This window comes from Carettochelys insculpta, chromosome 5 (genome assembly GCF_033958435.1).
Source record: "Carettochelys insculpta isolate YL-2023 chromosome 5, ASM3395843v1, whole genome shotgun sequence".
NCBI classification, from domain to species: Eukaryota; Metazoa; Chordata; order Testudines; family Carettochelyidae; genus Carettochelys; species Carettochelys insculpta.
Window position 1 is genome coordinate 57,319,996 of NC_134141.1, and position 27,064 is coordinate 57,347,059.

General features: G+C 45.7%; 1 protein-coding gene across 11 annotated transcripts in view; it reads right to left on the reverse strand.

The window, feature by feature from the left end:
* AOPEP (aminopeptidase O (putative)) overlaps positions 1 to 27,064 on the reverse strand; it is a 436,790-nt gene that overhangs the window by 218,179 nt on the left and 191,547 nt on the right. For all 11 annotated transcript variants that reach the window (XM_074995130.1, XM_074995128.1, XM_074995129.1 and 8 more), the window contains 4 exons: positions 23,733 to 23,922; positions 20,400 to 20,506; positions 9,456 to 9,558; positions 9,225 to 9,332 (listed from right to left, as the gene is read on the reverse strand). In XM_074995130.1, coding sequence (XP_074851231.1) covers positions 9,225 to 9,332; positions 9,456 to 9,558; positions 20,400 to 20,506; positions 23,733 to 23,922 — 508 coding nt within the window. The remainder of the gene's footprint in view (positions 1 to 9,224; positions 9,333 to 9,455; positions 9,559 to 20,399; positions 20,507 to 23,732; positions 23,923 to 27,064) is intronic.

A 27,064-nucleotide genomic window follows, 5' to 3' on the forward strand; every position in this document is an offset into this window, starting at 1 on the left:
GTGCTGGCCATGGGATCCATGTACAAGCTCTGCTGTGCACGTTGCAGCTCTCCAGGCATCAGTGTGTGCAGGGGTGGGTGTTTGGGGGAGGTCCTTCAATGGAACGGTTGGCTGCAGGCCTTGGACGGGCTTGTCAGCCATGAGACCCCATTCGTGGCAGATCAAAGGCTCAACTCACTTTTTGTGTGTAGACACGCTCTTTCAAAAGACAGTCTTCTGGAAGCTCATCTTCCAAAAGAACACTGTAGTGTAGATGTAGCTTATGGGTATAGCTAAGTGTGCACACGTATATATGTGTACAGCTAAGCTTTATTCACTGAAAGTTCGACTTGCAAATCTTTCTCATAAAAAAGCTGATATTTAAAAAATGTTGTTTGTTTTTAAGCAAGACTCTTTTTGTGCCATGCCAAATTAGAGCCTAAGCAGAATGAGGGAATAGTTTGGGTCTTGGCTATTATTATAGAAGACAGAACTATAAGAAAATTAAAGTTTACAACAATTTGATTGCCACTCTGCTTTTTTTCCACCATCAAATTAAACAATTAAATTAACTGCACTAGTGAAGTCAGGAACTTTTACGCATTTTAATTTATTTCTATATCACTCCATTTATTATAAAATTTTAATTCAAAGCATTTTCTAAATGAATTCTCCCATATAAAGTAAAACAGAAGATTTATTTTTAAAAGGTGGTAAAAAATTCCAGACTTGCTTTACTTGTGCATTATTACCTCAACTAAAATAAACAAAAACTACGATTAAAAATATGCTAAGCGCTGGCAATCAAAATGAAGGGAAAAAACCAAACTAATGTTTCACATCTGAAGTCATTTCCTTGCACCTTTGGCTCTCTTCTAGGAAAAATACTACAAATATCACTGAAAACAAGACTTGTATTCAGAAGTAGGTAATTATTTGCACGGTTAGTTTTTACTCTCTTTCTCAGAACTCTCAATGCTGGAAACACAATTGTTTTGGACGAGGTAAAAGTACAACATATTTAAATCTGCCACTTATGTCTTTGTTTTAAACCTCTTATTGCTTCAATGGGGTAGAACACTTGTGTTCAAGTAAGAACCTGACAAAATAGAACTTTTTATCAACTTTTCTTAATTATTTCTGATATCATGTATGCCTTGTTACAATTATATGACAAATACCTTTACAAATGCAACATTAAAGTTGAGGTTTTCAATAAACAGAGTGAACAAATTCAGAATTAACCATAACTATCACTCCTTGTATTTTATCAGTTACACAACAAAGATGAATCAACAGAAGATACTAGGTATGTGTGTCTAGATATGTACACTGATTGCTGCCTAAAGGTATGAGCTAACTCCTGTTCAATCTTTCCAGTAACTTTGGATTTGGCCCCGATTAACTGCTCAGAAAGCACCAAAAGTGGCTTTGTAACTCATTCCAGCTACCTCTGATTCCCAACCACAGGCAGTTATGACTGCTCAAAGCATCAAACTTCAGGGTGTCTTTCTGGGGCAAGAAAATACACTGCTTATGACTGATGTATTTTTAAGAAAATACTTATAACTTTATTATTTCAAAATCAAGCATCTTCAAACAAAGGAAAGCAGATGTTCCTCAGTATTGACTACCCACACAGCCAAGTCTGAGGATTTAAAACAAAGTGTTATTTGAATTAATTAAATTAGAAATGAGTCTGAGGAATCTCAGAGGAAAAATGCTATATATTCACCCTTAACTCATATATGGCTCATCAAATTCATATCCAACTATTACAAACAGTTCTAGGATGAGAATAAGCACAAAGCGTTTCAGCTTGTGAGAGAACAGCTGCATAGTCTACAAATTCAAATTGTACAGCAGAGCAATGGAGTGAGAGTGGACATTACTAGTAAATTACTTGCACCACTGCAATATGATCAGACTAGGATGACACGTTGGGACCTTCCAACATTTTGCAGTATTTATACTACTAGCTTAGCTGATTTCATGTCAGACTGGTAGCTCTAACTGCAACAAGCTGACTTTTTCTACCCCAATGAAGTATTTTTTTTCTGCCACCAAATTAAGGATACAGTAATTCCTTGATTTCTGCGGAGGCTGCATCCTGGGCAACCTCCATGTGAACTGAATTTTGCATTAATTGGGGGCAGGTTGGAGAGATCCCCAGAATTCCCCTGGCTGGGGGAGCAGGCAGCTGGAGGAAGTCGGGGGGGCAGCCATGCGTCCGCTGGGCTCCCCAGCTAGGGAAGCTGGGAGCTAGAGTGGGGGCAGTGTGGTTTCTATTTGCACTTAACTTGCATTAATGTGAGTTAAGCGCAAATCAAAACCATGCTTCTAAAGGAACAAAAAAGCAGTCTAGTATCACTTTAAAGATGAACAAAATAATTTATTAGATGATGAGCTTTCGTGGGACAGACCCACTTCTTCAGACCATAGCCATTCCAGAACAGACTCAATATTTAAGGCACAGAGAACCAAAAATAGTAATCAAGGCTGACAAATCAGAAAAATTATTATCAAGGTGAGCAAATCAGAGAGCAGAGGGGCAGAAGGAAGGGGGTGGGGGAGTCAAGAATTAGATAAAACAAAGTATGTAAAAGAGTCCTTATAATGACAAGAAAAATGCCATCCCAGTTCAAACCATGTGTTAATGTGTCAAATTTGAATATAAAAGAGAGTTCAACAGCCTCTCTTTCCAGCGCTTCCAAAGGGCTTACTGTATTAGACAGCTTTTTGCTCTCTTGCTATAATTTTCAAAAAAGGTTCCCGCTGGTACTAACATTAGAGCACTGGTGGTCACAACTAGGGAGCCTTATATGTAGACAAATGTCCCACAGTGATTGGTATTTTTTACACTGTGCCAATTAAAACTTCTTCAAGCAAGTCTAATTGGCCTGTTATGCAAAACAGCTGTAAGAAGTGGGAACCTTACCTACCTTAGAGCTCCCAGTGTTCCCTCAAGGAGTAGAGCTGTACTCAGTGTATATACAACTAAAGAATGGGTATAAGTACCACTACAAGTTGAACCTCTCTCATCTGGCACCCTCGGGACCGGACCGATGCTGAACGAGAGAATCTGCTGGACCATGGCAGGTTGATATTGTCTAGCAGCATTGCCAACACTTCCAGTACTTAATGGGCTCTTAGAAGACATTTAGGGGTAAATTACAGCTAAATAAAAGCACAGAATACTGACAGCCAGGACTGGTAGCTGGAAACTAACTTTATAGGACCACACCCATGGTAAGTGGCTGTCCAGCTAGCTAAAATCATGTCAGGTTAGGGATGTTGCCAAATAAGAGTGGTCCAGATTCAAAAGGTTCATCCTGTAGTTTGTTCTTTTCTTGAGGCAGTTAGCTAGTTATGGAAGAACAGCTTTCCCCAGATTTATTTTTTGGCTGTGGCAAGATACATTAAGGAACTTGGTAATTCTGAACAGATACAGTTAGCGGTTAGGCAACAAGTTTCTTCCCTGAAATTCTGCAGCTTAGCTTTAAAAAGAATCCTCTTTCATAAGGGATTTTAAGGCCACTTTTAACTTTCACAATTTTTCCTGCACTTGCTGATCATCCCATTTGTACTCCACACATAACTGCTGCATTATGCTAGCAATGTTCCAAACACAAGTACAAGCATAGAATCTTCAAAGTCCAATACTACAAATACAAATGCAGGTTCTGTCCCATACTACAGTAGCTATATGTAATGGGGTTATTTTTATTACATCAAAGTCTGATATAGGTTCTTGTACCTGAATAAATGGGTGCACAAGAGTCAGTCTGACAGCAATGCAGCTTCAAGGCACTCCGAAAACAAAATAGCTAGTTTTAAGGTGCTACAGGACTGCTTGTTTTTTGTGACTGAACAATGGACTATATACTATTATAAGATCGGATACAGTACTTCATAACTGTCAATTGCACTAAGTAATAATAATAATAATAATAATAATAATTTTGTCATCAGATCGATGGACTACCATTATTATTATTATTTCACAACTGTCAATTACACTAAGAACCTATTTCTATTTTCATTGTTTTCAAAGGAATATTTGCCAGTGACCTCAGGGGAGCAGGATAGGAACCATCCAGTATATTGATAGTATTTATTTTTAACCACTAATGAGCTGTGTCTACACGTGCACGCTACTTCGAAGTAGCGGCACTAACTTCGAAATAGCGCCCGTCGCGGATACACGCGTCGGGCGCTATTTCGAAGTTAACTTCGACGTTAGGCGGCGAGACGTCGAAGTCGCTAACCCCATGAGGGGATAGGAATAGCGCCCTACTTCGACATTCAACATCGAAGTAGGGACAGTGTAGACGATCCGCGTCCCGCAACGTCGAAATTGCTGGGTCCTCCATGGCGGCCATCAGCTGGGGGGTTGAGAGACGCTCTCTCCAGCCTCTCAGCTCACTGGTGGCCACGTGGAGCGGCCCCTTAAAGGTCCCCTCCCCCTCCCTTCCTCTGCAGGAAGCTGAGGCAACGTGCAGGCTGCAGCCTGCACACGCGGGCAGCCTGCAGCACCCTCAGCCCCACAGAGCAGCGATGGCTGGCCGGCAGCCCCCCCAGCGCCCCCGGGGGACCCCCCCCAAGGGGAGCCAGGGCAGCCAGGCTGGCAAGCGGCAGCGGGGCCCCTCCTGGACAGAGGCCAAGCTGCGGGACCTGCTGGGGCTCTGGAGCGAGGAGGAGGTGCTCCAGGTAATGGGGAGCAAGAGGCGGAACGCGGATGCGTTCGCTCGGCTGGCCGACGGCCTGGCTGCCCGGGGTCACCCTGCCCGCACTCCTGACCACGTCAGGAGTAAGGTCAAGGAGCTGTGGCAGGGTTACGCCCGGGCCCGGGATGCGGCCAGCCGATCTGGGCCCGCCCCCGTCACTTGCCCCTTTTACAGGGAGCTCAGGGACATCCTGGGCTCCCGGCACACCTCCTCCCCTCCAGCCACTCTTGATACCTCAGCCGACAAGCCCCAGCAGGCCCTGCAGCCGGAGTCCGCCCCGGAGGCAAGCCCCGCACCCCGGGGGCCCCCCCCGGAGGCCATCCCCGGGACATTGTGGCAGGAGGAGGAGGAGAAGGAGGAGGGGGGCTCCTCCTCCGCACAATCCAGCCTGCAGATACTCCTCCTGCCATCCCGAAGCAGCAGCAGGGCCTCCGACCCCCGGGATCTCCGGACCGTGGGAGCGGACTGACAGGTAGGTACCCCTCTCTGGTGGACACCTCTGGGCTTGAGGGGCGGGGGTAAGAGAGATGTGTCCAGGGCCCCCCACATGCTCACATGGCCATGGCCCCAAGGACACCAGGGCCATGGCCCTCACAGCACTGCAGCCATCAGCCCGTGCCCCCCCCCCACCCCGCATGACAGTGCCATGCCCCATCCCCGGGCCAGGGGGGAGCGGAACCTCAAGGGGCCCCCGGGAGGAGGGGGTGGGACACCCCGCAGCAGCAGCATGTGATGGAGTGGGGGGAGTGCCAAAGGGAGACTCAGGCTACATATGAGCCACAAGAGCCGAAGAGCTCCCAGGGCCAAAGGATGATCCTGGCGCTACAGCTGGCAGGTGACACCTCTGCCCTGAACAAACAGGAGGGAGGAGCCGAGCTGGCTTGGAATTGGGGGTCGAGGGCGGGGGCCACAGGTAGAGGCTAGGGGAAGGGAGAGCTGGTAGGCAGCCAGCCTGAGGAGGGGGAAAGCTGCTTCCCAGAGGGGCACCCCTTGGGGCCTTCTCCCCACGACGGGTTGGAAGGACTGTCTCTTCCGACAACTGGTGCTGCCAGAAACTGGCCATCTGTGGCCTAAGAAACCTCTCCTGCTCTCAGACCCTGCGGGGTGAAGTGAGAGTCGCTCCCACCAGGGGACGGGGTGCAGGGCAGGGGGACCCCTGAACCCCATCCATCACAGCAGCATCTCCCGGGGACGGGGATGGGGAACCTGCAGCACAGGGCTGGGTGGACAAAGGCCACGGCTCGGGGCCCACACTAACGCCTGTCTCCATTCTTCTTCCCCCCCTCCTCTCCTGTGTCCTGCACCTGCACCATCACAAGGACCGGAAGAGAGCGCCGGCGAGGCATCAGTTGTCCCGGAGAGCCCTCCAGGACCATCGCTCCAGGGCACCCCCTCGGCCGAGGACCGACCGGCCCCGCGGCGGGCTAGACGGCGGACCCCGCGCCTCCAACCGCCACCGGTGACGGAACCCCAGCTGCTGGACATCCTGCATGGGCAGCTGGAGGTCGCGGAGCAGCACCTCCAGCTGCAGGAGCGGGCGCTGGCCTGGCGCCAGGAGGCATGGCGGGCCTATATGCAGACATTTAACCGCCTGGTGGACTACCTGGCCCCCCATGCCGCGCCGGCTGACCCATCGCCCGCCCTGCCCGCTCCTGCAGCCCCACCACCAGCTGCTCCGCCCGTCGCTGGCCCGTCCGCCGTCGCCCCGCCACCCACCCACGAGGGCCGGAGCGCCGAGGGACCCCTGGAGCCACCTGACACTTGCCGGCCCCCATACCTTCCGGTCCAGCCCGCTCCCACCCAGCCACGGACCAGGCTGCGAGCGCGGCGGGGCTCCCGGCCGGCCACGCCCAGTGCCGGGCTATAGGGGCGAGGTGCCCGGGACGTGCCCCCCCCCCCCTTGTATATAGTTGCACCCTGTTTTTTTGGTCCCCCCGTTTGCCCCATCCCCCCCATGTAAATAGTTCTCCCCTTTCTCCTCCCTGGTTTTCTTTTTATTATTTATGGCACAGAGTTGTTTCTTTGATTTGTTTTATTGTTGTACATATTGCTTTTGTTGAACATTTGTAACTAGTTTTCTGTTTGTGGTTCACATCTTTATTTACACCCAAAAAAAAAAGGTTTGGAAAGAAAAAAAAAATTTTACGTTCAGCCACAAGTGCGTGCTGTCATTTGTCCAGGACAAGTGGAGGGGGGGGCGGTGGGGTGCTCCATGGTGTGAGCGTTGGGGCAGGAGTGTGGGGGAGGAAGGGGCGGGCAGTAGGGGGCCTGGGCAGAGTTCACCCCGCGGCCTGGTCGTCGAAGTGGGCCCGCACGGCCTCCCGGACCCAGGTCCCCTCGGGGTCCACGTGCCGACTGGGGGCAGCAGGTGGCTGGACGTCGGCCCTGCCGGCCTCCGCAGCCCAGCCCTGCAGAAAGGTCTCCCCCTTGCTCTCGACCAAATTGTGCAGGGCGCAGCAGGCACCCACAATCTGGGGGATTTTGTTGGGGCCTGCATCCAGGTGGGTCAGGAGACATCTCCAGCGTCCCTTCAGGCGGCCAAATGAGCGCTCCACCACCTGGCGCGCACGGTTCAGGCGCTCGTTGAAGCGCTCCTGGCTAGCGGAGAGATGGCCCGTGTAGGGGTGCATGAGCCACGGCCGGAGGGGGTAGGCCGCATCTGCGATGACGCAGAAGGGCATGGTGGTGTCCCCCAGAGGGATCTCCCTCTGGGGGATGTAGGTCCCCGCCTCCAGCCGGCGGCACAGGCCCGAGTTCCGGAAAACCCGGGCGTCGTGGGTGCTGCCAGGCCAGCCCACGTAAATGTCCTGGAAACGTCCCCGGCTGTCCACCAAGGCCTGCAGGACGACAGAATGGTAGCCCTTGTGATTGAGGTATCGTCCGCCACTGTGATGCGGGGCGCGGATGGGGATGTGAGTCCCATCCAGAGCCCCGAAGCAGTTGGGGAAGCCCAGGGTGGCAAAGGCGGCGATGGTGGCATCTGGGTCCCCCAGCCTCACGAGCCTGTGCAGGAGCATGGCGTTGATGGCACGCACAACCTGCAGAGAAAGCACATGGGACGGCCCCAATGAGGGGTGAGCAGGGTGTGCGTGGGCCTGCCCTGCCCTGCCCTGCTCTGGCCCCCCTGCCCTGGCCCCCCTGCCCTGCCCTGCCCTGCTCTGGCCCCCCTGCTCTGGCCCCCCTGCCCTGCCCTGCCCTGGCCCCCCTGCCCTGCCCTGCCCTGCCCTGCTCTGGCCCCCCTGCTCTGGCCCCCCTGCCCTGCCCTGGCCTCCCCCCGTGGGTTCGCTTACCTCCATGAAGACAGGCCCGACGGTGGCCTTTCCGACACCAAACTGCTGCCCCACGGATCGGTAGTTGTCCGGAGTGGCCAGCTTCCAGACAGCGATGCCGACCCGTTTCTGCACCGTGAGGGCATGCCGCATGGCAGTGTCCTGGTGCCTGAGTGCGGGGGTGAGCCACTGGCACAGCTCCAGGAATGTCTGCCGGGTCATCCTGAAGTTCCTGAGCCAGTGGTCGTCGTCCCACTTCCCAAGCACCAGCCGCTCTCACCAGTCGGTGCTGGTGGGGTAGCTCCACAGCCGCCAGCGTGTGAGGTGGGGGGTGGAGCGGGGTGCTGCAGGGGAAGGGGTTGAGCCCTGCTGCCCTGGGGGCATCTCCTCCCCTGGGGCAAGGAGGTGCTCAGCTGCCTCCCACATGGCATGGGTCAGGGCAAGCCCTGCTCCTGCCGGGAGGGCTGGGTGGACCTCTAGCTGCTGCTGCTGCTGCTGCTGGGGGTCCATGACTGCGGTGCCCGGGGTCTGTGTGCCTATGGCTCCTCAGACTGCGTGCTGTGCAGGCTGAGTGTGTCTGGGAGGGGCCCTTTAAGGGAGCGGCTAGCTGTTGCCCCGGAAGCGCTAGTCCGCCCGGTGACCCTGTCTGCAGCTGTGCCTGGCATCCCTATTTCGATGTGTGCTACTTTGGCGTGTAGACGTTCCCTCGCTGCGCCTATTTCGATGTTGGGCTGCGCAACGTCGAAGTTGAACATCGACGTTGCCGGCCCTGGAGGACGTGTAGACGCTATTTATCGAAATAGCCTATTTCGATGTCGCAACATCGAAATAGGCTACTTCGATGTAGGCTTCACATGTAGACGTAGCCATGGTAATATATTCTTAATTCAAATGATTAAGGCCTGTATGTCTGGAGCTGGATAATCTCAATTCACACCCATTGTTGCCATGCAGAACTGAATAATGATTATACATACATACCACCTGTAGAATGCTTTTTATGTAAGGTTCCAAGTGCTTTATAAATGACTGTAAACCTCATCTCCTTTTTATATATAAGGAAAATGAGGGACAGAAGTGAAGTCTGACTTGCTTTAGGAAAAACTGAATTCACATTGCAGCTTAAAACAGAATCCAAGTTTCCTGACTACTAGTCACATTTTAAATTTTTAAAATCAGTGATTTAAATAGTCAAAATAAAAAGTCACTTATTTTTCAACAATTTCGCAAACAAACACAAGCAGAGTACCTGAGAAAGGATCAGTTGTCCATGAAACTTTTGCACAAACTTTCTTAAAAATTCAAAATATGTAGCTTCCCCAATCCTCCTGGCTAGAAACTGCAGAAGGAAATAGCCCTGTAAGAAATTCATACCAAAGAGAAAGATGATTTTATTAATTCATGGATATACAAAAATAAGAATTTATAAAATGTATTGATAACATTGTATGTTTCATTTAAGTCAGTTTTGTACAGTTACCTTCAAGTAATGAACCTGCATGAAGATTTTTTCTGGGTTAAGACCATGTTTGATTGTACATGCTCCAGATTCACTCACTTCTCCTGTGTTCTCTTTGTTTGGCCTAAAACAATTGCAAATCAATTACATTTTTGATAAGAGAGTGAAGAATTAATATATTACAAATTTTCATTGCCCAAAATTATAAACACTATTCACTAGCGCATTAGTCTTTATGCTACTCTGGATCTCAGTTTGTGATAAATAGCTCAGCAGTTCTCAGCTGGTGGTTTGTGGACCACTGGAGAACTGGAAACCATTTCAGGGTGTCCACCAAACAGGGCTGCTTGGAGCCCGGGGCCTGGAACTTCAAGTCCTGGTCAGTGCTCCTGTTAATTTTTTCCATCCATGGGCAAAATATATTTTGTTATGTGTACCAAGGCATGTGCACATATGTACCACCACAAAAACACAGGCTACCAGCTGTGGGTGCTCCGGTAATCAACTGGGCGGCACCTGAATCTCTCCTGGTTGGCCACCCACACATTCAGTGTACAGGGAACACTGGCGCTGATGCCCCCTGCGGCTGAAACCTGGGGTCCAGGCACCCTACAGTGCTGAAGCCCTGAGCTCCAGTGTGCTGAGTCCTGGCAGAAGCTGACCCAGGAGGCTGAAGCCCCAAGCTGCCTATGAGACCCCTGCAGCAAAACCCGCTGTGCCCAAGGTGTTAAACTCTGCAACCCTGCTCTGCAGGGTAAACGCCTTGAGCCTCCGATCCTGCAGAACTCCTGAGTCCCCTCCCAGCCATGCAGAGCAGAAGCATCCCCCTGAATCTGGAGCTCCCACCACCCAGCTGTGGAGTTTTTATGGAATATTGAGGGCCTTTAAAAGAAAAGGGTTGAGAATCCCTGAAACAGATTGGGGAATGCAAAAAGAAGTAGAAATAACAAGCCATGTATCCCTCTACTGTAATTTTGTGTGTCCTTGCATAATCAATTGAGATTTAACTGAGAGCCAACACTAAGCTGGTATATATTGCTCTTCCCTTCCAGACATGACATCATATTATATGGAATTTCATTAAGAGATACTACGTAGACAGCAGAATTACATTATGAATAAGGGATATTTGAGATGGAGACATATGGGAAGGAAAGATATTGAACTCAGTACACTTGGCTGAATATTTTACTTTTCATACCTGAACACAGCTTAACAGCTCACAAGAGTACACCTGCAAGAATGAATAACCTCTTTCATTTACATTTAATACATTACTGAAGAGCATAAGCTTTCCATTCTTTTTCTTCTTTGCTTTGTCATTTGTTTTCATGTCAGCAAAAAAAAAAACAACCAAAGCTGTTAAACAAAGAGCCTGCCACTCAGAGCTGTTGGGATTCTAACTCAGACAGACCGTAATAACCAGAACAAATTCAAACTATGTTAACTTTTGAGTACTGGATCTTCAGACTGCCAATTTTTAATAGGCATGACAGAACCCAATACTAGTTGTTAGTGGCAAGAAGTCCTATAAGTTGAACCACAGAGAAGAAAAACTAACAACTAATTATGCAATTTTTCCCTTTCCTCTGTAAATGGGATACACATATCTCAGAACTGGAAGGGACCTTGAGAGGTCATTGAATCCAGTCCCCTGTTCTCACAGCAGGACCTATCACCATCCCTGAGAGATTTTTTTTTTTAATTTAACCTTCCTCAGACCATGGAAAGGTCCCCTCAAGGATTGAACTCACCACCCTGGATTTACAAGGCCAATGCATTGAGGTTTTCCATACCACTACCACACTACTGAAGAATCCAATTAATTATTCCTCTTCTTAAACTCCTTTTCAACATGTCCCACACTGAGACCACTAGGTGGCTAAGGAGGTCTAGACAACACTTACCTAGGAATCTATCAATGTGCCATAAAAATATTCCAGAGACTCTAAATATAGTTTAGTTACTAGCAAAAGATGCCAAAACAGCAGTTCCAGAAACTTAAACCCAAGTTTCCCTGCTACAGAATAGGGACAGCACAGTCAGCAGCAGTCCAAGCTTCCTTTTGAACACCACTAATATGTGTCTGACAGACCCGCTGTAAGGGTAAGTTTACACTAGGGAAATAAGTTGATTTCAGATATGCAGTTCTAGCTACAGCATTTGCGTAGCTAGAATCGACGTACCAGAATCAATTGACTTTCCTAGTGAAGACCAAGCCGCTATAGCCTTGCTTCAACATCCCTAACTCCACATGATAGCATGGAGTATAGGGGGTCAATACCTGAGCCCAGAGAGGTCAATTTTGCCACCTCTTTACCAGATGTGCAAAATCAAACTCCAGAAGATTGACCGCCAGCATGTCCATCTTCTGGTAAACATAGACAACCCCTCAAAGTCAAGTCTCAATACCCATTTTAAATCTTGGTCCCTGCTTTCATTGCAACAAAATTGACACAAGCAGCCAATTGTACTTAATTCAATGAAGAGACAACAAATACTTTTAGTTAACTCATAACCAGTCATCAGCCACCTAAAGATAAAAGGGACATACTTTATTTCTAGTTCTCTCAACCATCCCCTCCAGCAAAGAGTGTGCATTTGCATTTAAGAACTATTAAACTATAAACAATATTTAATCCATATTCCATAATTCATGTAGTACATTTTACCTCAGTGATTCTGAGTGATATATCAGTGAAACTGTGATACATGAGTGTGCTTTAATTAGTATGCCAGAAGCTCTTAAAAATAAATTGTTCAGTTTTAAATCGGTGGTTGTATGAGCTGCAGTATGTCAGGAAGTGGTGGTGAAATAAAATGCACGTGTGTGGACACTTTCAGCCATAGTGGTGAACAACACTCACCAACAATGCTGGCATAGTAGTTAATTAGTCATGTGTTGTGTGCTGTAGCTGTGAAGATGGCACTGTGCTCTCATCTGGTGCGCAAGCACCTGGATTTCTACTAAGCCTAGATTTCAGGTCGGGCCACAATGCACAGCTCATGCTAATGGAATAAACTTGCAAAGCCCTATATCACACCACCAGAGCTCCTCTTACCTTAAAAAGAACATGAATAGAGAGCTAGTTCAGAGTGTAGGCAAATCTTGCAGCTGCAAAGACTCCTACAATTTAAAGGGCATGCTCCCAGGAACCCAGTGTGATTCTGTGACCTACATAGAGAAGTGTCTCCTGTCTCTGCAGGGAACTTGAGGTTGTGGGTGGTTGCTTGGTCTAATGAATAAAAGTTTGGCTAGAGGCCTGGCTCTCCAGCAGCAAAAGAAGCTGGTCTGCTCCAGTTGGAGTCTTCTCCCAGCAGGATGATCCCCATGCAGTTTGCCCAACACTGCCAGCATCCAAGGGTCCTGTTTGATTGGACTGATGTGCTGGGTCTATACTTGCCCTCAATTTTGAAGGGGGCATGTTAATCAGGGCAATGGGATATTACCAATGAAGTGCTGCCATGAATATGCAACACTTCAGTAGGCTATTTCTAACCTGCAGCAACTTTGAAGTGTGAAACTTTGAAGTGTCAAACTTCGAAGTCTCTTTACTCCTCAAAATTTTGGGGACTAAAGGCACTTACAAGTAGTGCAGGCACTTCAAAGTGTCCGTGGCTACACGCAAGCTGGCACTTCGAAGTCTGACACTTCAAAGTTGCCACGGGGGAGAATTAGCCTAATGAAATGCTGCATACACCGCAGCACTTCATTAGTAATGTCCCAACACCCTAATTACCATGCCCCCTTTAAAGTTGGGGGCAAGTGCAGAAAAGCCCATGAAGAAGCAAAAGACTTCATGGAACTGGAAGTGACTGATAACCAAGTAATGCCCCTCACTTCCAGTCAGGATAGACACCTCCAACTCTCTACCTCTTCACCTATCTCAGCTGCCTTGGATATTACACACTTGTACCCTTCTCAGTTGTTGTTTTCTCTGACAGCATCTCAAAATGCTTTGTACTTTTCTTGATTTAAATATTGCAAAAAAAGAATCAGACTTAAATTTGGCTCAAATTCAACAGTAACCAAGAGAGAATTAGAAAGAATTTGAAACAAATTAAAAAAAATATTAATCCACTGACTGTAGCTAAGTGGCATATCAAAAATGTCAGCCCAAGCTCAGAGCCCTGTGACTCAGAGATTCAACCCCATGGGATACCTGGGCTTAAGGTTTCCTGCTAGGCAGACCTCCTGAAATGGCTTCCAACCCTCTGGTGGGCTGCAGACCCCCTTTGAGAACCACTGAGTTATGGCACTCATCTGGGATACATGGGGGAAAAAGACTCAACTCCTTGCTCCATCTGATGCTGAGCAGGACTTCAACCTGGATTTCTAGCATCCCAGGTAATCACGGGCTATTTTGGGGAGTTTTTTTTTTTTTTTTATCTTCCTCTCTATTTTATTTCAAAAGGTTTTGGTTCCACTTCACATCAGCAAGAAAACCGATATTAAAACCTCAATTTTTCACTCAACCGTATTCTTACTTTTTTTTCTTTTTTTTTTTGAATAGCCCTACTTATAATCAAAATTTTCAGCTTCTTCTGGCATTTATTTTGCTAATGAGTACATAACATTTAAGCGAAGCCTATTAATGGCCACGGCAAACATGCACAAAAAATAAGCATTTGGTACATCAGATATCAGTTTTTCAAGCAGTAGTTACATAAGCCAATAAGGTTTGTGAACCATCTAACTATCTAACCCAAAGTCATTTCTAGTATGCAGGTATTCAGACCTTTACATTTCATACACATATCAGAAGACAGTCCCAATTTTCTCACAAAAACAAGCCTGTGGTTCAGCAGGTCATCAAACCCAATACGTTTTTGTGACATGTTTCAGGTTTGAGTACCTGTCATTTTCTAATGAAACCCCATTTTGTCAAAAAATCCTTGGGTCTCACAAGCATCAATTCACAGTCTGATCCTATTCAGCCTCTGCAAACGGCCACTAAGTGAACTAGTCAGATGACCTGGATTCAACGACCAGAACTATGAAGATGATACACACTCTAGCCATACTTCCCCACATGCAATGATACCAGTACCACCCACCAAGATAAGTGGGTAGATGAGGATGAGGTCAATACATGAATGAAGAACAGATGAACCTGGGCAAGACAAAGATAATAGCAGTGGATGGAGGAAAGCATTCTTAAGCATTTGCAGCCAAGAGTTTATGTGCAATCTCCTTTGGTTGAAAGTACACACCCACAGTAGCTCAATTCAGTCTGTACTGTAAGGATAGCTCCAGGATTTTTCACTGATGCTAAGCTCTGGCATATTAACATTCCATTCTGTCACAGAGGTTACAGATGTTATGACATTCTAAGAACTGTGTGGCTGCTTTTCAGAAGGAGCTGAAGCAGCGGCTCCCAGGCTGAAGAAAAGGCTGGGGTTAGGTCAGCACCCACAGCGGTAGAACAGCTGACCGGAAGATAGCTCCAGGCCCACCAAAACAGTGACCCTGAGCCTGCTGGGCAGCAGCTGCAGTTAGCTCAGCACCCTAGGGGATGAAACAGTGGTGGGCAGTCCCTACCACAGGAACAGTGAGACTGAATCAGCCCCCTATCCACCTGGATTTTTAGTAAAAGTCAGGGACAGGTCACAGGTTTCCATGAGTATTTGCTTATTGCCCACAACCTGTCCCTGACTTTTGTTAAAAATACCCATGACAGAATCTCACCCTTAATCATGAGTAGCACTTTATCTTCTCTGGCTAGGATAGTGGTTCTCAACTAGGAGTACATGTACTCCCGGGAGTAAGCAGAGATCTTCCAGCAGTGCATCAACTCATCTAGATAGCTGCCTACTTCTACAATAGGTTACATAAAAAGCACTAGCAAAACCAGCATAAACTAAAATTAATAAAAACAATGACACACTATACATTATACAGTGAAATAGCAGGTAAGAGAGGACAGGCAATTATTTTTGCCAAAGTTTGCCTGAGGGGAGGGAGGATTCCCACCGAGTTTTTTTTTATTTTTTTGGGGGGGTCTTTCATGTTTCTGTGAGCCGTCAATACAACATGTGAAAAATCTTAGAACGAAGATTACATGGATAGCGAATCACCCGCTGTTGTGACGTATTTTTTCCAGATGACAGAATGATTTTGTCTGTACAAAGTGCAAGCTGGTCTCTATATTGGAAGTGAAGGCTAAAGGATTAGAAGCCCAAATATCTACTCTGTCTTGCATCACAGAAAATGAACACTTTCTGTATAAAAGTCAGAGTTTGGCAGCATAGGCACAGTATGCTGAAGAATCAGAGAGGGCAGTGCGAAGTGGGAAAGAAAACTGATAGCATGTGCCCTCCAGAAGAAGAAAGAGGAGAACTCATGCACTCCCAAAGCAGATAGAGGTAAAAAACCATTCTCAGGATCTCTGCACAGATACCATGGCAGAGCACAGTTTGGAAGTTATCCAATGGAAGGGATCAGGAGAACCCGCGTCAGCCAGAAGGCAAGGAATGCTTTGTCTAAGTGGTGGGGTTCCATGACCACCACTCCAAAGAGGAGGAAACAGGTTGGTGGTCAGGAACTCCCTCCAAAGGGGTATGTAGTGAGTCATCTTCCACCCAGACCAAGAAACTCAAGAAGTGTGCTGGGTGCAGGGAACTAGAATTGAGGATGTGACATAGTGTCGAGACTGATCGAGCCATCAGACCACTGCCATTTCCTATGCCATTGATACTGCAAACAGTGACCTTCAACAGGTTACTGCAGACTCATGGTTCTGAGAAGAAGAATAAAGGCATTTGAGGTTGTCACATGACTGGATTTTTATATTGGATTTGGAAGAAATTTTGTGTGTCAGTTGTATCTATTGGCACCAAATATTGTGCCACAGGGGCCATGTGAGATGTCTAATGAAAGCTGAGGATACCCTGAATCTGTGTATGCTACTTGCATGTCTGTATCATGTTTGTAGGTAGAGTCATAGGTTTTAGCTCTGTAGTTGTATTAGCAATGTTTTAGTGCTAAGATCACGATAGGACGATGGACTATAAACAAAGACTCAGACATCGAATCCACATCTCAGAAATTTGGGATGCGTCAATGGAAAGCAGCCCACTTAACAGGTGACCTGGGCTGAGCAAAGGAATTTAAATCAGATGCCCAGATATCCATTCCACCTGGCATGTAAATGACAGGGGCATGCTAGCAAAACCACTGATCAAGGGCCTTTTGTCGCAGCAGCTCTCCTGGGTCTGATGACATTGACCCTCGAGTCCCTGATGGGAAGAAGAAAGGGTTTCTTCCTTCCCCAGGCGAAAACTACAAAAGGGTGTAGCAGTGTCCATCTTGGGAAAGTCTATGTCTTTTGTTCCTGTCTTTGCTCCTGTTCCAAGGATCCATGTTCCAGCATACTGACTCCAGCTCACCAGATCTCCAGTAACTAAAAATATGTAACCTGTAATCATATCCCTTACAGGGTGGACTTTCAGTAACTTTCAAGAATCAGTGTGTAACACTGCTGGCCTGCATCAATAGCTGCAATAAATGTATGTAAAGTATCACTTTAACAATTTTTCTCTCTAACCCTGTTCTTTCTTTAATTTTTTGTTGTTATTAATAAACCTTTAGATGTTTAAATCTGAAGGATTGGTAAGCATGGTGATTTGGGTGAGATCCAAGTACATATTGACTGGGGACTGCAGCTGGACACTTTGGGGCCCAAAAGAATCTGTGTGGACTGGGTGAAATAGATTTAACAATCTCTCACCTGAGTTTGGGGGTCACTCGGCTGGGCTGGTATAGCAGCTGGGAAGTCTGTGGGTTTGCTTGTGTGGCTTCTGGTTGGTCAGTGGAGCTGGCAGAGGTACTTTTGTGGCTGATTGGATTTGCCTTTGTGAGAAGGAAATCCCAGTCTGGGGCTACAACTGAACTGGATTTAAGCAAAGATACCCTCCGTGGGTTGATTTTCTTAGCTGTGCCCAGAAACCCCGTCATCCCACAGAAGTGCAAGTCCTGTTCTTGTTCATCCTCCACGTCGAAGGGAAAGATCCAGGAAGGGACCCTCAAACTGTGGAGGTAAATACATGATTGCACAGGTAGAGGTAGACATTAAACTTTCCTTGTTCCAAGGAAAAAAAGGATTTCTAGAAAGAAATGTGATCCATCTGATTAAGAAAGGAAAAAACATCTTCTCAGGAAGATTTGATAACCTAGTGAGGAGCTTTAAATTAGGCTCCTCAAAGGATGGTGACCTAAACCCTGAGGTAAGTTGGATACTGGGAGGAAACAGAAGGAGAGGGTGAAGTAGGACAGGCCTCCTGATTCATACTGAGAAAGTAAGGCAAATCGGCTAGTTATCTTAGGTACCTGCACACCAGCTCAAGAAGCTTGGGAAATAGGAAGCATTGGAAGTCCTGGTACAGTCAAAGATTAGAACAGCAGAGATTTGTTGAGGTAACTCACATGGCTAGTGCACTGTCATGGATGGATATTAACTGTTCAGCAAGGACAGATGGGAGAGAAAAGGTGGAGGAGTTGCACTGTATGTAAAAGAGTAGTATGATTGCTCAGAGCTCCTGTATGAAAATGAAGAAAAGCCTGTCAAGAGTCTTTGGGTTCAGATTGGAGGCGAAAGCAACAAGGATGATGTCATGGTGGGCATCAATTGGAAGTGCCTCCAAATACATAACATGAGGGTTTTGAAACAATTCCCTATCAATAAAATGGATGATAATTCAGGAGAAAAAAATCAGATAACATGAAGGAGCAGCAGGCTGGGCATTGCTGGGTTTCATCTCAACACTATGGGCAGCGAGAGCGAACTGGAGGCTTGCGGGGGCATTGTGGTCACTCCCCTGTTACATCCTCACCCAGAAGCATGAAGACACACAGGGCATATTGGCTACATCTACACAAGCTCCAAACTTCGAAATGGCCACGCAAATGGCCATTTCGAAGTTTACTAATGAAGTGCTGAAATGCATATTCAGCACTTCATTGGCATGCAGGCGGCCGCGGCACTTCGAAATTGATGCGCCTCGCCGCCGCGCGTCTCGTCCCGACGGGGCTCCTTTTCGAAAGGGCCCCACCTACTTCGAAGTCCCCTTTTCGAAAAGGAGCCCCGTCGGGATAAGACGCGTGGCGGCGAGGCGCATCAATTTCGAAGTGCCGCGGCCGCCCGCATGCCAATGAAGTGCTGAATATGCATTTCAGCGCTTCATTAGTAAACTTCGAAATGGCCATTTGCGTGGCCATTTCAAAGTTTGGGGCTCATGCAGACACGGCCATTGTGTGTCAAAAGACTCTGAACTTGCACGTGTAAGTCACATGCACACTTGGAATGGGATCTACATAGAAACTTAAAGAAGAAAGGGACAATATGCAATAAACAATTAAAAAAAAACAGGAGACCTACTTCAGATTATAAATAGTGGCAAACATTTAAATCCTGCTTTGTCCACTAGAATGTCCTTGAGAGCAGTTAAAAGACCACAGAAATCAAGGAGACGGGAGTGATCACCAGACGAATGAGCTGCCTTTATGGAACTTACACTATAACATATAATAGTGACAGAGTCTGTGAAGAGACTGATTGTTTCACATTCATGCAGGAAGGCAAGTAGCATGAAAGATATAAAGAGACTGGGATATTCAGCAGGGATGGGGTGCAGAGGGCAAAATATAAGACAAGTAAACCCTTCTCCAGTGTCAAATAAGGGACAGAAATTTGTCCCTATTTAAAAAAAACGGTTATACTACATGCATATGCCCACACACATTTTTAAAAAGCAACGATTGTATAATTAATGTAAAACAAGACAAACACAATTCCTTAACACTGAAACAAAGGAAAGCCAATGCATAGATAAGCTACCTATCGCCAGAAGCCAGGTTCCTAGTCTAAATATATAAATCAGCTGTTGTGTTGGCAGCAGCTGTATGGTAGCTAGCGATAAGGCTTGCTTTGTGTTTGTACCAATCATCAAACTGCATACTTACAAATGTGTAACTTGCCTAACCCTGCTTACAAGTCTGATGTACAATTCATCAATAAGCATCAACAGATCTACTAAAAAGAGCACAGTTATGCACAGCTGGTGACACAGCCTGGGGCATAACACTGACTGGGGCAAAATGAGCTCATGAAGTAGAACTTTTTCTGCTTATTGTGAACAACATGAGTTCAAGAGAGAAAAACTTTCAGGCCCTAGTGGGAAGGTATGTTGTTTACAATACTCCAAATCATAAACTACAAGCTGACATATGGGGTAACAAAGGACTAATTGGAGGTGGAATTGTCAAGCCTTATTTTCTTGGCTACAAGGTGTGGTGAGAAAAGCTGTGCACTGTGGAAAAGTTACATTACTGTTCCAGTTATCTCAAGGTAAAAGAATTTTAGCACACCCCCAAGAAACCCATCACAACAATCCACAATTGTGCCATTGTTAGCGAGGCAAGAGTCCACTTGTTTGACGTGTTCATTGTTAGCTTAGATTTCTGAGATACATCCTGAAAATCTCAGTTGTTACTAACCAAATAAAAGACATATACATATTTTAATTAAGCATTGTCTTCTAGTTCTTAAGTGTTTATTCAGCCTGTGAGTTAGATCCTGTACCTTGTCCTTGTGCTTGCCTTCAACCAAAACATAAAGCAACTACTACTGCTTCTAACAAGGAACTTTGTTCAGGAAATGGCCTCTTGCTATATTCCTGAACAGAAGCACTTATAAAATGTTCAGAAACATTTTTTAGCAAACACAAACCCACGTTTTAAAAGCCTTTAAAATTCACATAATTGAGAAGATGAGTAACCTAGTTCAATTTAATTAGGGTTGTTTTTTTTTCTTCAGAATGAAATAAGGAAGTGCAGATGTAATCAGACGATATGGATGTATTTCCTTTGGAGGAGAACGAATGGATGGATGCAGGGGAGGAAGTGTGTGGGAGACAGAGAGAAAGATCATGTTTGCAAAGGAAAAGAATATGCCACTGTATTTTTACCTTAATACTTGCAGTTCTTCTTCAGAGTTCTGCACCTCATCTCTGAGCCGTCTCCAGCGTAGCAAAGCTTTCAACTCCTTCTGCTCTCTTGCTTCGTCATGTGGCAGCTGCTTAGTACACAAATACATAGATCATTGTTTGTTGTTTTCCCCAATGGTCAGTGATTTTCTGATGGAAAGATTTGTTCTGTTTCTCTTTAAAATGTAAGAGGAGCAGAGGATGGCACAAACATCCACACCCTTGTTGAAAAACGCAAGCTTTTCAATGGTTTAAGGCCAGCACAGAGAAAACAGGAGCCTCACTGGGAGTATCAAATCTCTAGTTAGTTAAATATTTCTGCTTGAGGAGGGAGATAGGCAGGATGTTTTCCCCTCAGTGATTGGCAGTATGTGACCTGAAGGTACAGTATACAGTAGATACCTGGCATATTGGTTCCCACTGCATCTTTACACTTCCCAGCCTTGAAAGCAGAAAGATTTTGTGTCCTGATTTCACTTCTCTTTCCTACTATTTCTGTTATGCTGGTGAAATTGTATTTGTTGATTTCCCCCCTCACACACACAAACAAAGCACATTTTGCCAATTAGTTAGATACAAATGAATTAGCTTCTGATTTCTGCTTACAGAAAAATGCTTTCACATTCTCTATTTCAGTCTGAGCTGCAGTTACTGTGAGGTAATATAGAGTATATAGAGTATATTTTAACACCATTAATACACAGCAACAAAATTACCCAGGATTAAAAAGAATAATTTTATAGCCTTGTAAATTAATAGGAATAAAATCATCCTGTTGTAATTTCTGTTGCCCATTCCTTGCCCAAGTCTACCAAATTTCCGACAGAACAAATGCTTTCAGCTGTCTCAAAACAGAGTAGCAGCAATGAAGAGAAGCAGCTTGCAACAGGGTGTGATAGTAAAGACAGGAGACTCAGAGAACAGTTTGAGGATGGGAAGGGAGCGCAGCTAGACAGGAGCTGCATCTTTCTTTCCCTCTCCAAAAATTTAGATGGCCAGTGAGAATTATCTTGGCTATGGTTATACTGACCTGAACTGCCGGCAGCAGTATGCACATAGGCAGTCTCGAAAATGCAAATGGATACTTATTTGCATATTTGCTCACTGGGAGACACTGCCACCAGCACAAAAAAAGCTGTGTAAACGAGGCTCTGCCAGCGAAACCCCACTGTTTGCCAGCAGCCAATTATGCCTGGAAAAAATCAGGCATAAGAGGCTGTTGAAAAAGGGGGGATTTTGCCAGCAGAGCCACATTTACACAGCTTTTTTTGTGCCAGCAGCAGCGTCTGCCGGTGAGTGAATATACAAATGAATGGACATTTGCATTTTTGAGACCGCTGATTTACATGCTACTGTGGCGGTTGGGTCAGTGTAACCACAGCCTTTGATTTTACATTGTGCCATATGTGCACCTGGCACTTTACAAAATGAACTAAACAGAACTGAACCTGGGAGGCTGTGGCCACACTTGGCCAAAACTTCAAAATGGCCAAGCAAATGGCCATTTTGAAGATTACTAATGAGGCGCTGAATTGAATATTCAGCACCTCATTAGCATTAGGACACTTCCAGCCATGGCACTTCGAAAGCGCCGCTTACGAAAGCGCGTGGATTAGCGCGGCTACATGGGGGTCCTTTTCAAAAGGACCCTGCACCTTTCGAAATCCCCTTATTCCCCTCCGCTGAAATGAATAAGGGGATTTTGAAAGAAGTGGGGCCCTTTCGAAGAGGACCCCCATGTAGCCACACCGAGCCACATGCTTTCGAAAGCGGCGCTTTCGAAGTGCTGCAGACAGAAGCGTCCTAATGCTAATGAGGCACTGAATATTCAGTTCAGCACCTCATTAGTAATCTTCGAAATGGCCATTTGCTTGGCCATTTTGAAGTTTAGGCCAAGTGTGGCCACAGCCGAAGAGTTCTTGGGCTCAGAGGGCCTCCAATGCTGTTGACTTCAGTAGTGCTCAGAACGGTGATTAGATGGATGGAAAGGACAAAAAAGAGCACGCATTTGGAGAAGCGGGGCAATTTTGATTAGTGGGTCTTTAAGTGAATGACAAATGATAAAATATGTTTTAGTTCTTTATATGCAACAGTTTATACCAGGGATCTGCAGCCTGTGGCTCTGGAGCTGCATTTGGCTCTTTAAGGACTTCTTTTGTGGCTCCGAAAACTATAATTGCAAAGTTAAAAAAAAACAACCTTCTGATTATTTTCAATAAACAGTGAATGTTTAAAAGTCCAAAAATGAACAACTCATATCTAAAAAGCAAATGATACATGAGCTAAATCCCCCGTTAATATGTGCAGTGTATTGTGGGATATGATACTGTATCTGTGTTTTGACTGTGTTGCTAATAAAGTCTTGATTTTGAAAAGGAAATGCGTGGCATCTCCGCTGTGAAGGGCAACAAGTATTTTAAGAAAGAAAACTGAAATTTAGCCTGAAATAAAATTGGCATAATTAAAGTGGAATTGGAATGGCTTTCAAAAAGAGCAAAATCGAAGATGAAAACAGTGAATTTCAAACTGTATGGACCCAATCATTTGCACTGATATCATGTTCAGCTGGGCTCCCTTTATGTCTCACTTGCAAAGGGAAATTCACCAACAATAAAAATGCAATATCGAGAGAAAATGTAAAACATTTCATAGAACACTAGAACTAGAAGGGACCTCAAGAGGTCATCAAGTCCGGTTCCCTGCCCTCTTGGCAGGCCCAAACACTATCTAGATCATCCCCAATAGGTGTCTATCTAACCTGCTCTTAAATATCTCCAGCAATGGAGATTCCACAACCTCCCTAGGTAACTTATTCCAATGTTTAACCACTTTGACACTTACAAAGTTTTTCCTAATGTCTAACCTAAACCTCCCCTGTGAACGTCTTTTGTGAAGTCCTCCAATGAACATGTATCATATTACAAATCACTGTGTGCGCTGTTCTTAAAATAGGGATTACAAAAAATATGGTTTGACATTATTTATTAAGGACCGTCTCATATTCACGTGCATTGCAGCTCTTGAATTATTGAGTTTTTTCCTGAATTTGGAAAAAAATGACTCTTTGCTATTTTGGTTGCCAAGCCCTAATTTATACCTTTGAAAAGATTTGTGTTCAAAGTAGAAATACGGAATTTTAAACCAATTTATGATGCTACTGGAATCTACTTTTTTTAACAGAAGTAGCCTCAGAACACAGTACTTTTAAATAGAGATTTAAAGTAATTTCCCTCAATTTAATACATTTAAAGACGTTCAGTTACAGAGCATCTTAATTTCTGCATTATAAAACAAAATGGTGATCTGTTTTCATACCTGTTGTGCTACTGCCCAAAATACATCTTCCAGGTAGGTAGCAAACCCTTCACTTATCCACTCTTCAGTCCAATCACGAGCACCAATGGCCAATCCAAACCAAGCATGAGCTATTTCATGGCACAGACGTGTTCCACAGAGATGGCTCCCTCCAGTTAATACACTCTGTGACAGGAATATGATGTGTGGGCTGCATGACATGAAGGACAAAACACATTATAGACCAGTTACAGCATGCATTGTGTGGCTACAGTAACATGTAGACTTTATTATCCCTGTCAGCCTGTCTTTATTATATGCACGTTAGGTTATGACACATAGTTTATAGCCTGGGCGTTTTTAGGAATTGGGTTGCACTTTATTGTTGTCTGGCAGAGATTCAAGCTAAAAATCTGCCAAGCAGCTTTTTCATATGCAACTGTCAAATACATAATGTCTGCAATAAGTAACTTAAACCAAAACTTTACATTTTTCAAATTACAAAGCTGATTTACTTGAGTGGACGCATTTACATTTATGATAGGATAATAAAATAAGAGCAGGTGTAAATACAGACAGGAGGTATTTTTCAGTAAAATGATCAACACAGAAAATAAATACAGCAAAAACGGTTTCAAAAGAAAAGTTGCTATCCAAAGGCAACTAAAAAGCAAGTACGACACATTGCATGCACCTACTCCCACCCGCCATATTTGTTACAATCCAGACAAGTTAGCAAAGATGATATAGTCGCAGCCCCATACGCTTCAGTCATTCTATGGCCGTGTCTACACTCGCAAGTTCTTTTGAAACATTGTTCAAAAGAAGGGTCTCTTTTGAAATATCCAGTGAAGTATCAACATGCAAGAAGTGTTCTTTCAAAATTAAATTGAAAGAATGTGGCACTTTTTTCAAAAGAGCTCTTCCACCCCTGTTTCAGTGGTTTTCTTCGAAAGCTTCTTTTGGAAGAAAATGTGCAGATGGTCCACAGGCCCTTTTTTCAAAATAGCAGTCCTAATGCTGCCTGATTTTTCGATCCCTGGGCTATTCTTTTGAAAGAGCAGGGGCTGTGTGGATGCACTCTTTTGAAAGAGCAGATCACTCTTTTGATGTTCTTTTGTGTGTGTGGACGCACGCTTTCAAAAGTAGTTCTTTTGGAAGAGATCTTCCAGAAGGACTTCTTTTGAAAGATCGCTGTAGAGTAGACGTAGCCTATGAGATGCAAAGGGAAACAGAAAGCCCATTGACACATGGATATAGTCATGGGGAAGGCAGAGGGGAAATGCAGCTATATAGTATGTTCTTCCACACACTGTATAGTCACAACCACGCCCCAATGAATACAACAGAAACCCTGTACTAAGGGGAGGTCTGGTCTGATAAGGGGAGAAGTTGGGGAAATGTGCTGTTATGTGATATAATTCACTAAGGAAAATGCCTATATTTTATTGCAAATTTTGATGGCTGTATACTAAGCTCTGATTTCTGAGACAGATTCTTCTATATTTATGTCAAGTAGAAATGTAATGCTTCTGTAAAGTTACTTAGTTACTCTTGTAATAAGATACTTTTTAGTCTGAGTAAGGGTGGCAGTCTTTGGCTCTAGGGCTTGGTCTACACAAGGACAGAAAGTCAATTCCAGATAAGCCATTCTAGCATATTAGCGTAGCTATAATTGAAGAATCAGAATCGACTTCCTGCCCCTGTGTTGACGTCCCTTGCTCCACGTGATAGTGTGAAGTACCAGGGTTGACGGATGAGACCAGAGAGATCTATTCTGCTGCATCTTCACAGATCCCTCTGCACCGACCCCGCTGTAAATATAGACATACCCGGAGTGGCTAGTATCCAAGGGATTAAAGGAGCATTGCCAAGACACTGCTGGTAGTACTACAAATGGGATTGCACAGAATTAGTTTCCTTTCATACATATGGATCAAAATACACAAGAGTATTTCCCTCCTAATTCCCAGTATCCTTCGCCTCCACTTAATTGATATCCTGTGCTGTTTTCCAAGATCCATACAGTCAGCATAATGGGAAAGAATAGCAGTCTTCTAACCTTCTGAACATGGGCCATATAGCCTTATAACATTTTCAAGAAACAGATGCTATTCATCAAAGATCTTCACCCCACTCTGCAATTAAAATGCCATGGCTTGTGGTTAAATAAAGGACAACAACAAAAAAACCCCACACACAATAACCATCTTCTTATGAAATACTTGTAATAGTTCAGAAAAGTGGTTAAATGCACTTAAATCTGCAAATATCACAACAGACATCACAAAAAGCAGAAGCACTAGTTCAGGAATCAAGTCATCAAGAACAAAGACCAACAATAAATTGCACTTCAACAAATCTCTGCAAAAACAACTCAGGTTATCAGGAACTACACCAAAAAAGGGACAGAAAAAAGCACAGAAGCTGCTGAACATGATAGCCACGTCTACACTAGCCACCAACTTCAAAATTTCAGGCCCTTTTTTGAAAGAAAGCGGGGAGTGTCTACACGCACGGCACAATCTTTCAAAAAGAAAATTGGAGAAATGCGCCCCAGTGTTCGAAATCGCTCTTCCAAACTTGAAATAGGAAAGACAGAAGGCGTGTAGATGCCCTGTGACCTGCTCTTTCAAAAGAGCGGGGTCAGCCCTGGGATGCAGAGATGTGCTGCCCAGTCCCTGCAGGGCTCTATGGTCTGTGAGTGCAGCAGCCCTTAAGGTCGCACAGATACAGAATCTTCATTGCAGGAAGACGAGAGCATGCAGGCAGCAGCCATCGCACGTGCTCCCCCTGCACATCCCAGCAAGATTCCCAGCAGCTCCTAGAGCAGCATGGCCAGCACCCAGCCAGGTCAGGAGGCCCAGGGCCTCTCCTCTGAGGGTGCCCAGGGCTCGCAAAGGTGCAGGCGGGGCGGAGGGGAGCCCCCTGCTGGACGGTGCATGAGCTCCAGGACCTACTGGGCCTGTGGCAGGAGCAGGAGGTCCTCTGTGAAATGGGCATGAAGAGGCAGAACGCAGTTGCTTTCACCTGGCTGGCTGAGGGCCCGAGTATCCGTGGCCACCCTGTCTGTGCTCCTGACCAAGTCAGGAGGAAGATAAAGAAGTTGTGGCAGGGATACACCTAGGCTCAGGACTCGGACAGCCAGTTGGGGGCAGCATCCGATTTGTGCCCATTTTATATGGAGCTGTGGAGCCTCCTGGGGCCACGGGACACCATCTCCCGGCAGTGCCATCCTTGACGCCTCTGCCTAGGAGCCCCACCCCGGGGACTGCAATGAACCAGGACTGTTGGCGAGCCCCACTACACTAGGGCCAGAGCTGGAGCCAGCTGCTGAGTAGTCAAGCGAGGAG